The 17,721-nt window shown below is 41.1% G+C and overlaps 1 protein-coding gene across 8 annotated transcripts in view; it reads right to left on the reverse strand.

Annotated features, from left to right (window-relative positions):
* The window catches only part of ENOX1 (ecto-NOX disulfide-thiol exchanger 1), a 540,681-nt gene that overhangs the window by 150,724 nt on the left and 372,236 nt on the right, over window positions 1-17,721 (reverse strand). For all 8 annotated transcript variants that reach the window (XM_081130691.1, XM_081130692.1, XM_081130693.1 and 5 more), the window contains 2 exons: window positions 2,737-2,910; window positions 1,321-1,527 (listed from right to left, as the gene is read on the reverse strand). In XM_081130691.1, the coding sequence (XP_080986817.1) occupies window positions 1,321-1,527; window positions 2,737-2,910 (381 nt within the window). The remainder of the gene's footprint in view (window positions 1-1,320; window positions 1,528-2,736; window positions 2,911-17,721) is intronic.

Genomic DNA, 17,721 nt, shown 5'->3' on the forward strand with positions numbered 1-17,721 from the left:
GTGAAAAGTATAACAGAGCTGTCTGTGTGTTGTAAAATATTTTTATCCTACATTTAAGCTTCCATCTCTATTTTGGAAGGCTGTCAGGTTTTTTTTTCCACTTTGTAAGGTTTAATTGGAATAAGGGTTTTAAATTTCGCCATATCACTATCTTGCTCAGGAAATTTCCCCCTTATTGGATTAACCCCAAAGCTTCTGGGGTTTGCAAGAGAATTTCATGACAATAGGGGCCGACTGCAGAAATCAAGTAAACCTGCCAGTCATGTTCAGATGTGCTTTTATTTTTCTCCTATTCTTTTCTCACCTTCCCCCACTGGCTTTGCCTGAGGAGTTTGCCCCCAGAGTGACAGACTGAAATATGCAGATTGAGAGTGTGAGGAAATGGCAATGAGTTGAATCTAAAAATACATCCTGCCCAGCCGGGCGTGGCTCAGCGATTGAGCATCAACCTAGGATCCAGGCGATTCCCGGTCAGGGCACATGCCCGGGTTGTGGGCTCGATCCCCAGTTGGGGGTGTGCAGGGGGCGGCTGATCAGTGACTCTCATCACTGAGGTTTCTATCTCTCTCTCTCCCTCTCCTTTCTTCTCTCTGAAATCAATAAAGATATATTTAAAAAAATAAAAATAAAAATAAATAATAAAAATACATCCTTCTAAAGCCACATAGCAATACTAGCCCCATAATTCTTAGATTTGGCAAAGGCCTTGCAGACAGACTCCGTACACTTGCTCTGATACCCACAGAGTGAAAAGCAGCATTAGGTCAAATTTCGACATTTGTAACAATCTCTCATATAAATTGGCACCAAAGAAGAAGGGATCACAGGGTGGGCTTAACCAAGATAAATGTACAAGCAACTGGGCAATGATACTGGATCTTCCCCTAGCTCCCACAGACTTACTTTCTCTAAAGAACTGATCTTGATTTTGTCCCCTGGTGTCTAGAAAGTGAATCACTTCTGAAAAAAGGAAATTATGCTGAGAGAGTACTTTATTCCCCCAGAGAGTTACATCCAATAATCATAATGGTCCTCAGTATTCATAATATTGCTTTTCATCTAATAAGCACTTGAGACCATTAATTAGAAACTTGACGGAATTCCTAAAGACTGGATGTGGGAAACCATTCCTGCAGAGAGGTACAGGCACAGACTTAACGTGGAGCCTCTGGCAGCCCAGGGAAAAGTCAGAATTCCTCCTTTTCTAGCCCCAAACTGTGAGGAATTTTATTGTGCATTAAGGCGAGAGGGAATAAACTCATATTAACATCATAAAACATAACAAAATGCCTAGAAAGCCCCTTATGTAATGCAAAGTACCAGAAAGGTAAATGGCTTTATCAACCATGAATTCCTCTGCAAAGCGAATGTGGCAAAAATTCTTCTTGCTCTTCCTAATCGCTGTGATATCACCGCACTGCTCAAAGACTTCTTGAATAATTTCCTCAGTAGCATTTTCTGGTAATCCTCCGACAAACACAGTCTTACATCCAGGAGGTCGTTCTCTCGTGGAAGGAGGCGGAAGATCTAATAATTAAGCACAAAAAAACAGGGTTTTGCCTTTGATCGCTTTGCGCTCTTCTTTCTGGTTCACCCGGCAAAGGCACAACTCGCAGAGTGACTGTCTGCACTCTGAGAAACGAGAGATTTCGACGCCAGCTCGCACTGACCGGGGGCTGTCTTGTTTTTCAGTTCCTCTCCCCTCCTCCTCCCAACTTCCTTCACTTTCTGTGTTCATTTCTCCACCGAGCGGCTAGGCTTGCCCGTGAGCAAAGATAACGCAAATGTGAGCATAATTTCGTTTCTCCTTCATAATACAGAAGCCCAGAAAACGAGGCAAAAACCTTTGCAAGGTGCAAAGCATGATGAAATGACATGATGAAAAAGCCCGGTGCGTCATCTGCTTTGTCTTGCTCCGGATAACGGAGCAGCGAGGCAGGACGCGGGGAGCCGAACCTGAAAGAGCGCGCTACTCACTCGGCTGGGAAACCTTGGGCCTGAAAAAAACATTCTTTTATTATTCACATTGAAATGAGCAAACTATTAAATTTGGGAAAGGCTGTATAAAAAGATAAAATGTACAGTCACAACATTTTACCTAGTTTATATGTAGATTACTAAAGCAATCTCCCAAAAAGTCCACTTAAAAAAGGCAACGCTGATTAATAGGAATTTTAAAAAATCCTAGCTATTTAAGCCCATAAACTTAGTATCTGAGGCGAAACTGAAAAAAAAAAACACTCTGGCCCATTTATTTCATCAAATGTATGTTTCCTTCAAGAAAGTGCAATTTGGCCCACGGAGTCTGAGATGCAGGCTCCCCCCAAAATTGCTAACTGCCAAATTAATTCAATTTTCCATCTAGCAAAAAGCATTTCAGAGCTTTTCTCCCACATCTGTGAAGATGGATGGACGTGCTCACATATTTCACACTATGTTCTGCAGGAAAAGCTAGACTTCATTGCACGCGAAAAGATTCTTAATGCTGGATATATATTCCCAAATCACAAGTACTGCCTTCACGGCATTGAGTTAGCTCACGGACAGACACATGGACATGTCCCCACACATGTGTTCTAATCTAGAGACAGAGGACTTCTGTGGAATGGATCCCCACTCTGTGTATCTATGTGGAAGAATTCTGAGTCACACCTGAAAATGAATGCAAAGCTATAATTTAAAAAAATGGAAGAAATTTAAATTGATAAGCAAACATGTCTCACAGGCATCACTTACTTGGATTTTGAGGGAAAAGAGTACAACTTTTGCAGTGGATTATTTCTTTGATGACAGCCACTTCTGTTGGCGGTGGGGGTGGCACCAGCCCCAGGCCTGGTATCATTGGGTTAATGGGGGTGATCCCAGTCATCATGTTGAGGCCTGGATCAAAACCTGGTACACAGATTGAGTCTGGAAAGTACACAAGATAACATTTTGGCTGGAGGATCTGAAATCTTTTGTATTTTCCTGAAAAGATTATTTGACTTTATGCTTTCTATTTTTTAAGAATTTCTCCTAGCACTGTGGAAAACTATTTCAGAAAGCTAAGGAGAAGATAAAAGGTGAACTTAAAACTACATGAAAAGAAAATTATATTATTTAAAACACTAACATGGCGAACGGAACACAGCATACTGAAGTGTAAAACCCTGCACCATGAAGCTCTGCTATTATTGTGAATGGGATTTCTGTTTCTTAACATTGGTGTATTGTTTACACTGCTTCAGGACCCAAGATGTGGGAAGAAATATCATTTAACATCGAAGTGGCTGGTGAATCTAGTCGTCAACCTGCTTTTATCAGAGGGGACTTCTTATAAAAGTCTCTTAGACGTTTGACCTAGATTTAGAAAAGTTTAATTTATATATGTGCACTTTATAATGATGCATTCAGGTTCAACTTAACCTATTTCTCCCGGGAAATAAAACAAACAAACAAAGAGTTATTATAATTACTATGGCTGGGTTAGATACATGCAGGCATAAAGTTAACGATATACATTCCTAAAGTCTATTGGATAATCACACTTTCTTCCTATAATTCAATCAGCAAATAATTGACTACCCTTCTGAAATCTTTATTTGCTGTATGAAAAAAACAAATTTATGCCCATTATAAAAAATTGAAGGAGGCAATATAAACTCTGAATTGTTCTTTTAATGTGGTAATGAAGCAAGTAATTTCGAAGGTGGTATAAAGGGGTTTTGTTTGTTTTTTAAACAAGTAAGACTTTTCTAAGAGCAGGGACTGTTCAAATGTACTAGACTGTTAAAAGTCTCTAGAATAGCTGCAAGTGGATCCCTCTCCTGAGACTTTTTCTGTTTGCAGAAAACAGATACTCCCACTGGTGGTGTAATAATGTTCCTAGACAGACAAATAGTAGCACAGATGCCACCAGGCACAGTCACGGTGACCCTCCACCACAGTCCTCAGGGATGAATTTCCCTTCTCTTACTTTCCAGTCTTTTCCTCCCTCCTCCTAGATGGTTCTTCCTTCCTGCGCCCTCTCCCCTGCCTGGGTCACTAAGCCATTGCAGAGCATGTAGAAGGACCAGGATTAGCTTTGTCTTTCTGGGAAAAGGTTCACGATAGCTTTCCTCCAGCTACCCTGGGCATTTCCACTCCCCCTCTGGGTTGAATAGAATAAGCAGGTGATCCTGATCTATAACCCCAGGAGGACTCTTGTCCCATTTATTAAATCCACTTAATTTGATAGGGTACCACTGGGGCTTCAGCAAATGAGGGTGTGTTTTTTTAATTTTAATTTTTTAACTCTAAATATAAATACGAAATAAGCATTCTCTTTGAAAGTAGCCACCTTGACATTCTGGGCACTTCTATATTACGGTTCTCAGTTTCTTCATCTGTAATGTGGGGTTGTTGACAGATAATCTCCTGGAGCACTAGCACTCCTGGATGCCAGAACTCTGCTGGTGCTGCTCAAAACCAAGGCATATACAGAAGACAAACATTTGGAGGGAACAGAGACAAGACTCAGGCTTGGGCTGTTCACCTGAAATCTTCAGCAAGTTTCACACATCTTATTCCTGCTTTCCCCATGAAGAAAATGAGGCTTAAAGCAGTTCGGTGACGTTTCTAGCATCTCAAAGCAAACCAATGGTAGACTTAGAATTAGATCCCAGGCCTCTGCTCCATGTTTAAACAGGTGTCTTTTTAACTACTTCAAAGTTTCCACCTAGAATGACCCAACTGGACCATTCACCTAATATACGCCACTACTAGAAATGTACTCTACTCTTTAAAAAAATCAAGACTTAGCCTCCTGTCTAGATGCCAATTCTAAGGGAAAAGTTCCAGAACACAATGGTTCTCAATGTCATCATCATTGAAATGACATACTGGCTTCTAAGGTGAATATAGTAGAAATAAAAATGGGAATATCGGCATATTTGTGCCTTTATTTAATCTCATTCCAAACATAAGCTTTGCCTGTTCCTTTCCTGGCCTGGCCCTCACTCTTGTTTGCCAATATAGGGTGATTTAAGGCTGAAACCACTCAGGGCTGCAAACCCTGAAATGAGAGCCCAGCGAATGATAATAACCAGATGTTTCCCACAAACAAGATGAGAAGCCCAGTGCCTGCACTGTTTTAGTTGTAACAGATTTCTTTTTGAAGGCCACATAAATAAATACATTGTCAGGAAGCGGAACGAAAGACGCTGCTCCTGAGCAAAATATTTAATATACAGCAAGAGTTGCTTTGCTCTGTCTCAGACACCCACAGAAGAGACCGTGGGGTTTAGTGGAATCTGCATGGTGAGTGCAGTAGCTTGAAAAGAGCTTAGAAAGGAATTAACACTTAAATTATGTTGGACCTCAAAGGATCTGAAATTCAGTATTTGAGGAAGGAAGTAGAGAAGGATTTAACTTTTTTTTTTTAAAAGAACCCATTACTTTTTAACAATATATGAACAGATGGGAATTGTTTTCTCAAACAGCACAGGAACCTACTATGTACTAACTTGTTAAAGCAAATGCACAATTTTCAAAAGTCTGAGGAAGACACACACACAGGAAGACAAAGGTGAGGAGAGAATGTACACCCTGAGAGTCAGCCCCTTGTCTTGCTTAGAAAAGGTGTCCCTGTGAACTTCAGAGATAATGAGCTGTAATTCCACTCAGGGAAAAGAGGAAGGAGGCTTAAATTGCAGCAAGAAAGAATCCAATTAAGTATATAGTAGAACTTTCTTTTAGAAACTGCACTTGAATAAGAGGAAGGGTTATTTATTTCCAACTGTGGCCCTGTCAGCTCCTCTCTGTATTGCTGACTGCAAGCACACAGGCAGCAAGCCAAAGCTCAGCAAATGTTTCTTTTTAGTTGTCTTTTCCCAACAGAACAAGACAAAAACAGAAACAAATAACCTGTTTACTGGTTCATATGTAGTCCAGTGTTTTATCAAAGACGGGCATTTTTCAGAGGGGGTTTTGTATTCAGGACTTTAGAGATACGGCAGTTTCATTCATTCATTCATTCATTCATTCATTCATTCATTCAGTATTTACAGGGCACTTACTCTTATCAGTATCTGGAGTTACAGAGGTAATTGTAATATGTGCTCCACTTAGGGAAACTACAGGGTTTGAGGAGAGCAAAAAGGATGGGCGTCAAACTTAAGAGAAGATTTAAAAATATGATCTGAGGCTCAAAGGCCTAAAAGAGCCATCCATGGAAGGACCTGCCAAGAAAAGCCTGTGAGGTCTGAGGAATTCCAAATATTTCCCAGGGCTACAGCATAGTGAGCACTTAGGAGTGTGGCTACAATGTACTGAGGGGCCACCGGAGTCAGATCAGATCAGATCAGATCAGATGTGATCTTGCCCCAAAAGCAGGGCTCCAGGGCCCCCTTTCTCTTCTCTGAGACCCAGATGAGACCACGAGAGCACGTGGGAGCAGTGCCCAGGACTTGTACTGGGCAGAGGGACAGGCTGGAGGGGCTCTGAAACACCTGCAGTGGCTCCTCTCCTTTCTCCAGAAGAATTATTGACTCAAAATATGATCTATCCTCACTCAACATGAAACCACAAGATATGCAAGGACATTCTGTTTACTGGAACTTTGGATGGAGAAACTGTTTTTCACAATAGTTTCCCATTGCAATTTACAATTCCTGCTCTTCTACGTCAGTTAAGTTCACGAACTATTAAAGTAATGCTTTTTTCATTCCATGTCCTCCTTTTCTCAAGTATTCTTAAAAATTATTTTATGATCAACAAAGAAAAGCAGTTTTTAAAAAGGTGACCTTGAAGTAAAAGGCTCTGGTCACAGCTGGGTGACCATGAAGCCGACTAGTTCCTTAACCTCTCTGGGCTCCAGCATCTTCATCGGGTGAATGTGAGCATGAGCACCAGACAAACTACCTCCACAAAGTGGGAGCACCAGAGAGGACAATCTGTGCAAAAGCAGTTATCAAAGTGCTAAGGGTCTGAGTCTGCCATCTAATACACCTGAGATGAGTCCTGGGCCAGCCACGCCCTGACTTTGTGACCTCAGGAAATTTAACTAATCTCCCTAAGCCTGATTTATAATATTTATAAAATGGGGATAATCATATTTAAATTTTAATATTCTTGTGAGAATTAAAAGGGATAAAAAAAGCCCAAAGTGTTTACCATAAATGTCCAGCACATGGTAAATACTCAATAAATGGTAGCAATTACACATAATACCAATACATATATATGCTATATAAGATAAATATTTATGTAAACTTAAATAAATATGTAATTAGCATTATTTATACATAAAGGATCATGATGATGATGACAGAGTGTTTCATCTGATAAACATCTGAGTGCCTACTAGGTGTTGTATGTTTTGCTAGGTACTTGGCCTGCAGAGACATAGATATGAGTCCTTCCTTCATGGAAGTGAGGGTCTAGTGGCAGAAATAACTAACTAGAAGAATGGCAACACAGTATGACAATTGCTATGAGACATCTGAGTAAGAGGTGTAGGGAAACACAGGGAAGGGGCCATGAAAACCAGTCTGGGTAGGGAGCGATGGATTAAATTTTGTCCCCCTGATAAGATGTTGAAGTCCTAATCCCCTGGTACCTGTGAATGTGACTTTATTTGGAAATAGGGTCTTAGTACATCTAATCAAGCTAAGATAAGGTCATACTCAATTAGCGTGGGCCCTATCTAATATGACCGGTGTCTTTATAAAAAGAGAAGAGACACAGACTGACAGAGAGACTGCCATAGGACAATAGGGCAGTGATTACAGATAAGGGGCTACAAGCAAAGGAACACTGAGGACAGCACCAAAAACCAGAAACTAAGAAAAAGCATAAAACAGGTTCTTCGTAGATCTTTCAGAAAGAGGATGGCTCAGGCCAGCACCTTGATTTCAGTCTCTGGCCTCCAGACTGTGAGAGAAAATATTGTTGTGTTAAGCCATCCAAGTCTGTGGTACTTTGTTTCGGCAGCCCTAAGAAACTATAAGGGGGATAGTGTCATAGAAGGAATCCTTGAGAGGATGACAGCTGGCTTGAGTCTTAAGAAAGTTGACTTTTATGTATACAAATGGCAGGTAAAAATGATATTCCCCAAATCTATCCATTGGAATCATGAGTGCAAAGATATTTCTAAAGGTTCTCTCTGAAACAATGTTGAAAACAAGTCCCCTGGGAGCAGAATTGCTTCTAGGTTTTCCCTTTATGAAAAGACAAACCTGGAGATTGCTACATATTTATTGAGAACCAATCAACCACAGAGATTATAAATGAACATAATAGCGTACTTTATAAGTAAATGCTTACAAGCACAATCTTTGAGAAAGTAAAATGGAAAACACTTCAGTGATTTTTCCAAAGAGATCCAGAGGTATCTTCCATTTAAACCCAAAATGTGTATTCAAAGTGAGCTCCTGGCACCCTGCTGTGCACCAAAAACAAACAAAGACCTCATTCTGTCAATAAAACTCTGTCTCCTTTGAGTGGGATGCAATGCTGGCAGAACAGAGGAATGCAACGTCAGCAGACACTTAAGTCCTGTGGACTTGGGTGAGGAAGTATGTGTCCATATTTGAAAAGATGATGCGAAGTAAAGAGAATTTTAAAACTTCTGACCAAAACTGGTGCAGAGAAGAGCCGACTGCTGAAAGGAGTCTCTCAGATCTTTCCAGCAACCTGTACACGAAACATGCGCTCAAAAACCAAATATGTTTTGAGTGAGCAGGAGGGAAAAGCCTATCAAAGGTTCTCTGAAATTCACTCACACTGGGGCCGGTGATTTGAATTCCAAGCCAGAGCAATTTCTGTGCAGAGGCCTGAGTTGTCACCCTCAGGGTAAGTCACTCTCTGTCTCCTGGGCCTGCTGAAATACACTCTCCAAACACAATGGGCCTCACAGCTGAGGCATAAAAACCATGCTGGCACAGGTCAGTCAGGCGTGGAGGGGCCCACTTTGACTAGGAAGCAAGGGAAACTGGGAGCTACCACAGATCATGACATTTCAAAGCTGGAAGAGAGTTGGATATTTCCTAATCCTACCCTCTTGATTTAGCGATGAGATAATCTCGGCCCAGAGAGGTAAGTGACTTGCCCAAAGTCTAGTTAAGAGTGGAGCTGGAATTAGAATCAACAGTCCTGCTGCGTCATCACTGTGCATTTGAGTTTTCCATCATCACTCCATCCTGTCTTCCTCAAGACACGTCTAGTGACAGTACATTCACTGCCTCTCAAGACGGCCCATTTCATTTTCTATCAGTTTTCACATGAGAGATTTATCCCTCAGATGTTGACCCAGAACCTGATATCCAGTAGTAAAATCCATTGTCGGTATTCTGCACGCCTGGGCTACACTCACAGGTATAATTCTCTTTCCTATCATTACTGATCAGATCCATGAAGAAAGCTCACAGGAAAAGCTGAGTCTTGTCTCAGCCAGCCTCACCACCCTGCTTCCTTTAATCCTTCCACATGACTGTCCTCTAAAACCCACTTTTGAGGACATCTACGGTTAGCCTCAGAAATGGTCCAGGTAGAAGCTGACCTATTAAATTAGCAGTGCTTTCTACCTTTCTGAATCCTAAACTTTGTAGTTTTTACAGACTTGGAACATTATGAATAAACACAATGGTCATGTTTGAATGCTTGTTTCGTGCCAGGCTTATGCTGAAAACCACATTATCTCATTACGTGAATCTTTCTTGAAGTCCCATCACAGCTGACACACAGTGAATGACCTCATTCAACTAAACCACATGTCTTGTCTCTGCTGAGTGCCCATATGCAACTTTGAGGTTGACATTTTGAAACAAAATAAAGGAGCCTGCATTTTCCATTGACTTTGCCAAAATCTGTCTCCTTAGGTTCTCCTCTCTCGAATTTTCCCTCCCTGGCCCTCAGGATCTATACATTGGCAGGACAACCCTTTCTTAAAGTTCCTGCTCCTTCTAATTCACCAGCAAATTTCTCTTAGCAAGTCAGGCTCAGTCACAGAAGCAGAGAAAATCCTCTTAGACAAATCCATCTAGACTCCTTCCCCCTAACATTGACTTCTTCTGAACCCTTAGTTGTTGATTTCCAGTTTTGAGGGCCACTGCCCAGTCTCGCTGAATGTGCGGTTACTCTTAATTCCTTGTGTTGGAGGCTCATGCAAACTTATTTTCCCTGCTCTGTGACCCGCTGATAGCTGCTCACTTGTTTCTGCATCTTATCTGAATGCACTCCAGAGCAAACCGTTTACAACGTCCAGGGCATCCATCCTACCATTCCTAGTAGACATGCTTGAGTAGATTAAGTAACGTGAGGGTTTGCCTGTTTTTTTTCAACGGTACTCCCCTTCCTCTTAGTTCCCAGTTTAAAACCTCTGTAGGCAACCACATCCCAACATGTGCCAAGACCTTTCGGACAGGCTTACCTTTGAAAGGCTTCCTACATCATCTTTTTTGTGCCCATTGCTATTTAGGTTCTCACTGGCTCTCATCTGGAGTATTGCCAAGGCCTCTCTGTGTGCCCAGAAGCTAGAGCTTCCATGTCTTCTTCCCTCCTCTGCTCCTTTCTCCCCCCTCCCCATGCCCTTCTCATACCCCCGGATCTGGGATCAGCTAGTGGTGCCCGCGGAAGACCCACGAGAATAGACTCTAATTGGGGCCTCTAAATTACTTTTTTCAAACTTCTTTTCACATCCCTATCTCATTAGCTGATGATTAATTTTTCTCTGTACTATGTTATGTGACTTTGTACAGCAGGGCTGTTATATAATGATAAAAAAAGAACTGAACAGGCTCTTGGTGTTCTCCGCTTTGTCCCGACAGGATCATGGCACAGGAGCAGAAAGTAGAGGAAAAACACTATTGAACCTTAAGAAATATTTTTGAATATTCAGTGAAGCACATTAAAAGAACTCTTTAATTAGATAATTCTAATGATCTATTTATCCATTTATCTGTCTGTCTTTCTAAGTAGTGGGGACACTCTAGGTATATGTTGAAAGACTAAGTAATTTATGTTACCACATTTCTTTCTGGCACTCAATGCTTCCTTGCTTTGTAGAACTGTCCCCTTTCTCTGAAGTCCAGGGTAATAGCCTGGAGTCATATTGGCATAAAGGCCACAGTGGTCAGTGGGGATGACAGTAGAGGTGGCATTTCATAGCACATAAATGCCTCTGTAGGGCTCTTCCTTGTGAAACTTGCATCTTTCCAAGGCAATATGGAGGGGATCACCTTTTGATTTCATTTATCAACCTTGGTTTCATTTTACAAAACATCTGGGAGACAGGTAACATCTCATAAATTTAAACAAGGACAAAGGAAAGCTTATTCAATATTTAGCTTCAAAGAAAACATTCACATCTTATTATTTTAAACAGTTTATGTAGGTTTCAATTTAAACTTACTGTTTGAAGGCACTGAAGCAATACAGAGTTGGTCTCTTTAAATAAGATCAGCACAGAGCTGTGGACTTGGGAGAAACAATAAGCCCATTTTAAAAGTAAACCATGAGTGCTCCTAATGGAAACTGCAAATCACGTGTTGTTTTTAAATAACAGGGTAATCTAATATTAATTTAATTTTTCTACAACACTGAGGGAAAGGACAACTGGCTGACTTAATCACCACCTTATCTACCAGGTCCAACACAGTCCTTGGCACATAGTATCACCTATAAGAAATACTTGTCAAAGGAATGAAAGAAATTACAAAATTCACAGAATGTACAGAGTTCGTGCTAAAGGGATAAGACAATGAAATATTTGGTTGTTTAATCCACAATGTCACCGCATAAATTCACATAAGGTTCTAGAGCAAAAGATGTCTGGCATTATTTATATTTACCTTATTAACTGGACAGTGGGAGCCACGAGGGTCTCTGCTACTAACTCATCTACAGTAAAATGTTGATGATTTTACTTACAGATAATGAGATTAAGAGTCACAAGAATTGAGGTGGTGCTCAGGATCAGAATACACTGACAGGACTGGTCTCTGAGTGCTGGTTAACGTACCTCTGTAAGATGGAACTCGGACTCACCCTCCTGCCAGCTCATGGCTACAAAACACAGAGCTGATCGTAAAGGAAGGAGATGGGGAGGAAGGAGGGTAAGTACAGTATCATTTAAATCCATACAAGGCCACCCAGGGTGGGAGCACTTGGAGAATTCAGGACAGCAATGGGTATCTTTTTATTACAATATCTTTTCATGCCACAGGAGAATGCTATAATCTAAGAGTGGTATAAGTAAGACACTACTTAAAGCTCACAAAAATAAAATAAAATCCTAACTCATCTACCATTAAAATTTTAAACAGGATGCATAAACCATATTCAATAAACATGATATTCAATTTTACATTATGGTCAACTAAGGGAAAAATAAAGATGGAAAAAATAAAGGACATGTAGATTATGGGTAGGAATGAGGAAATAAGGGGAAGAAACAGAGTTGAAGATGGAAAGAATCTTTTCTCAGGGAAAGACAGATGAAGGATAGCCTGGACCCTAGGTTCAATCTCCTGCCCAACTGATTAGCCTCTCTACACCTTGGTTCCTAATCTGCAAAAAGAAAACTAAAAATAATACTTACCTTACAGGGTGTTTGTGAAGATTAAGTGAGGTAACATACATAAAGATCTTAAAAGCGTGGCTGGTATGGGGTAAGCACTAGATACACACTAGCTATCTCTTTAATGATGACTATTACATACATTTCGATGTGTACAACTATGCATGTGCATTATACAGTATGCCTAATACAGCACTGCCTTGCTTTTTCAAAAAGGCATATGCCAATTCTCTGTTGCTCTCTAAGTTATCTTTTATTATCTATCTTAATTTCAAGAAGTGATTCTTTAGGTGAAAATCAGGAGGGTCTTCTAGGAAAACAACTGAGGAGGCAGCGAGTGCCACACGGTTTCCCCACAGGAGGGATTTCTCCCAATTTAGTATTAGGAAAAAGACTTCTCCCTCTTCCCATGGACCCAGGATAGTTTTCTGTGTCTGGAAACGAGAATTACAGAATCCAGGGCTGTTTCCTTTCTGCTTTGCCAGAAGATTAGGTGTTGAAACCAAACATGTCAACTGTGTTTATTCATATATTCAGCACATCTGCTTTCCCCTTAAACTTAGTTTTTCCCTTTGTAATCCTATTTTACTAACTTAAATATGTTTATGTTATTAAGCTTCTTTACACACACACGCACACACATAACACATGTGTTTTTAATACATTCATGCGCTGCTTAATGGCAGGAATACTCTAAGAAATGCATCTTTAGGTGATTTTGTCGTTGTGCAAACATTGTTGAGTGCGTTTACACAAACCTGGAGGGTATAGCCTATGACACACCTGGGCTACATGGTAAAGCTAACAGCTCCGAGGCTACAAACTGGTACAGTACGAACAGAACATTGTGCGAGTGCAAGACTGTAAATGAAAATTAAGTAGCACCAAACTTCAAAAACACTTCATTATACCTGAGGCCCTGGCCAGATTTAATTATTTACATGTTGCTGTGTATTTTAATTTAGAAAGCACCAAGGCTAAATCATACTCTCCGATAGCCTTTCATTTCTGGCAACATCCTGAGTAATTCCAGTGGCTAACTTTTCAGGGAAGTAATCTAAGGTGAGATAATTTCACTAACAAATTGCCACTTAAAATTAATTCAGCTTTGGGCTGAGTGCAGTACACTTGGAGGAACAGTTCTTTTTTTTATTTATTGTTGATACTATTACAGATGTCCCCCATTCCCCACCCCCTTTCCCCACCTCCTTCCAGCGCCCCTCCTCCACCTGCCTCTGGCCCTCACCACACTTGTCCGTGTCCATGGGCTATGCATATATGTTCTTCAGCTAATCCTTTCACCTTCTTTCATCCAGTCCCTCCCATCCCTCTGACCTCTGTCGGTCTGTTCCATGTGCCATGTATTCATGCCTCTGGTTCTATTTTGTTCGGCAGTTTATTTTGTTCATTAGATTCCATATATAAGTGAGATCATATGGTATTTGTCTTCCTCTCTCTGGCTTATTTCACTTAGCATAATAATCTTTAGGTTCATCTGTCAAAAAGGGTAAGAATTCCTTCTTTTATTTCATTTGTGTTTTTTTTACAGCCGCATAGTATTCCATGGTGTAAATGTCCCCCAGCTTTTTCATCCGCTCACCTACTGATGGGCAGCTGGGCTGACGCCAGGCCTTGGCTATGGTAAAGCGCACTGCATTTCTTCATGACGTTTTCGTAGTGTCTTCCTCTACAGTGTGGATCCCTCAGGATTACAAACTCCGAGAACTCATTTCCTCCATGCAAAACACACCTCAAACATTTTTTTTTTTCCAGGAGACTATCACCCAGATTTTCATTTGAAATTAACTATTTCCGTTCAGTTGTAAATTCAAAGAATGTTTCCTCATTTGGGGGTCTGCCTCTCATTCTCATTCCCAGAGGTTCTGAATTGTTACAGAGCCTTTCTATAACACTATATTTTTCAACCATTTAATAAGCTAGTACTCGCTATAATCGCTCCAAGATATTCCCCCCCTTTTACAGATGAATGAAAAATTGAGGCTTTTATTCTCAACTTGAGACATGTGCCCATAGCATCACTGCATTTGGAGGAGAGGCAGATTGGGGGCCACACTGTCCTGGCCGCAACAAAGGTCTAGCTGCCCACAGTGCCCAGGAAGGCACGGGCGGGGGGAAGAGCTGGGATGAACAATATCTGGGGTTCAGCCTCATGTCCACTGCAGGCTCCTCATCTCACACGTGCAGCTATCTTCCTGGTTGTCTAGGCGTGCCAGATGATTTGACGGGCATTTGTGTGCTGGCAATTTACAAACAGAAAATCAATACTCAAATGTAAATTAAAGTTAGGGTTTTCTATTTCAAAGGCCTCTGGGACTCCACAGTGGTGCCAAGTGTTTATCTTGTGAGGAAAGGGAATTCAATATATTATCCCATATATTACTGTGCTTTTAGGTATATACCTGAGCATGACAGGAGGGAGGGGGGAAGAGAGTGAGAGGGAGAGAAGATGTGTGTGCATGTGTGTGTGCGCGCGTGTGTGTGCGTGTATTTTCTTATTCTTCTCACTATGACCCACAGTCTTGGTCCCAGCAGCACTATGCCATTCTCCATGTTAGGGTCATCTACTAAGATTTATTGCTGGAAAAACTGATGAGCTGAGTGGCATATTGTCCTAGGTCCCTCTGAGATATTTGCTCACTGAACATTGATTAATCATCTACAAGGTTGCTAGGCAATGTGCTGGATGCCGGGCACAGGGTAAGTCAGGATGCCTGGCCTGAGGTGCTCAGTGCACTGTGACGCAGTCACATGAGCACATAGTGCATTAGAAAGTGGCAGCAAAATTAGGAAGGCATACACAGCACCTGTGCCATCATCCTGAAAAGAGCCCAACGGTACTCTGAATTACAAGTGGTTTTCCTCTTTGAAAGCATCTATCTAGCTGAGTCACTGTGTCCCCAAACCGAAGCGCAGAACACAATAAATACAAACCCAAGGTGGAGAGTGGCTGCTCCTTGGGGCTGGAGCCACACTTTCAATTGCAGTTACTTTTACTGCATTTATCAAATGACCCTTTTTTTTTTAAATCCTCACCTGAAGATATGTTCTATTGATATTTAGAGAGAGAAGAAGGGAGACAGAGGAACATCGATGTGAGAAAGAAACGTCAATCGGTTGCCTCCCATACATGCCCTGACTGGGGATTGAACTTGCAACCGTTTGGTGCATGGGACGAAGCTCCAACCAACCAAGCCCCCTGGCCAGGGCTCACATGACTTTTTAAGGGCAGAGGACTGTTGGGTGTTTAATCTATCTATCTTTGTCTATATTATTATATATCTTTTTTCCTCTTAATACCAGGGCCATTCTGAATCAGCAGGCCTCCTTCAGGTTGAGTTTACATCAAAAGTACCCATGGTACACAGGACTAGGATTACAAAGTATAGATTTGTCAGAGAGGAATACAGGGCTAGCTAATCTATCTGCTTGTTGCAAATGAATGGGGAACTTACATGTGCCAGAAAATCCAGAGTAGGAAGGTTAGCTTAGGCATTCACACCCTTATTCAATTATGTTTTTTGTTTGTTTGTTTTGGCTGTAACAAAAACAGATCGTCACATTTTTCCAAATACATTTGTTAAGTCAGTCAAAAGAATTTAAAAACTTCCACCCATCACAGAGTGATGGGTCAGAGGCATGAGAGAAGTGAATAATTTCAGCATGAAGTATTTGTTGAATAAACAGAGCTAAGTTAAACTAAAATAAAATAGAATAAACTGGGAGGATGTATCAGGTGTGTGGCATGAGGATTTATCCCAGGGCCTTTTCTGCTCAATATATTACTCAACATCTTGAACAAAGAACTCTGTAACACACTCACTACATACTGTCATCAACAAGCACTTACAATCAAGGTGTGTGTTAAATGCTAGGAGCACAAAAAGTTTGAAGGAAGACAAGTAGACAAGTGTTTAGGACTCATGCTTCCAGAGGGATTGAAATTTTCAGAGAAAATAAAAGGGACAAATGGACAAATAAACAGTATAGTAATTTGTTGAAAAGCATCCCCAAATGAAATGAAAGGGCTGACACACACAGTTATAAGACTGACACATTCACAGTGGGTTATGAAAAGAAAGTCGTATGTGTAAGAGGTAAATCTTAATCTCTATGGATGATGTCAGAAATCAAGTCCCACAGAGTGTCTCTCACCCTGTCCCCCTTTGCCACCATTTGTCAAGGGACCTTGCCAGGACAGCTCTGAACTGTTACCACCTTAAGAAGCAGGGAGGTATGAGCCAGGAGGATGCAGTCCAACAGCTTCCTGCCAAGCTCTTCTAACTGAACTGGGGTGCTGCTCGCTGGCTTACCTCTCCACACCTGCTGGTGCTGGCCTGCCTTGCATTGGCCTCTCTTGTGGCTGTGGGCACCAGCTCCCCTTGGACTGACTTTAAACCATCCTGCCAGAGGTTTCTTAGCTATGGTGACCACTACTCAATTTTCTCCCAACCCACCACCTCACCATTCTGATTCTCTCAGATCATTTTCCCCATAAACAGCTCCTAGGTACAGTCTCTTTCCTTCTCTTGGGTGAACTGCCCTCTAAATAAAAATCTGCTGTTAGCAAAATTTGGTGGTTGACCTTGAGGAATCCAAATGGATTGTGAAGGAAAGTTTGAAAAAAGGATAGGTACTTGTTTTTACTGAGTATTCTAGTTGCCAGGAAGATGTGAGGTACCTTCAGATACTTTATCACACTTAATCTTCACTATAATAGCATAGGAAAACTTAAGGAATGGAGGAAATTTAAGTCATATTGTCTGCTAGAAATGGCAGAGTCAAAACTCAAACCGAGGTTAGTCTTATAAATTATAAAGCTCGTTTTGTCTCACTGGGATCATCAATGTCAAAACCCTGAACTGGGTGGATTATAGGGTTTCACCAGTACACAGAACTGACCTTTATCTGGTAAACACCAGTATGGCTATATCACTATTTCAGGCCAGCATCCGTTCTGTTTAGACAGTGCCCAAGACTTATCAGTTGTTAAATATTTGGGTATCACTGATGCCCTTATCAAAATGAAATATGTGGCAAAAACAGATGTTTGACTTTTACTTCAGGCAAGGAGAGACTAACAAAAACCAGATATACTCTCCCACCTGAAACAACTAAAAAAGCCAGGTAAAATATATGAAATGTTTTTCAGATATTAGATATCAGGT

Source organism: Miniopterus schreibersii (genome assembly GCF_964146895.1).
Source record: "Miniopterus schreibersii genome assembly, chromosome: 2".
NCBI lineage: Eukaryota > Metazoa > Chordata > Mammalia > Chiroptera > Miniopteridae > Miniopterus > Miniopterus schreibersii.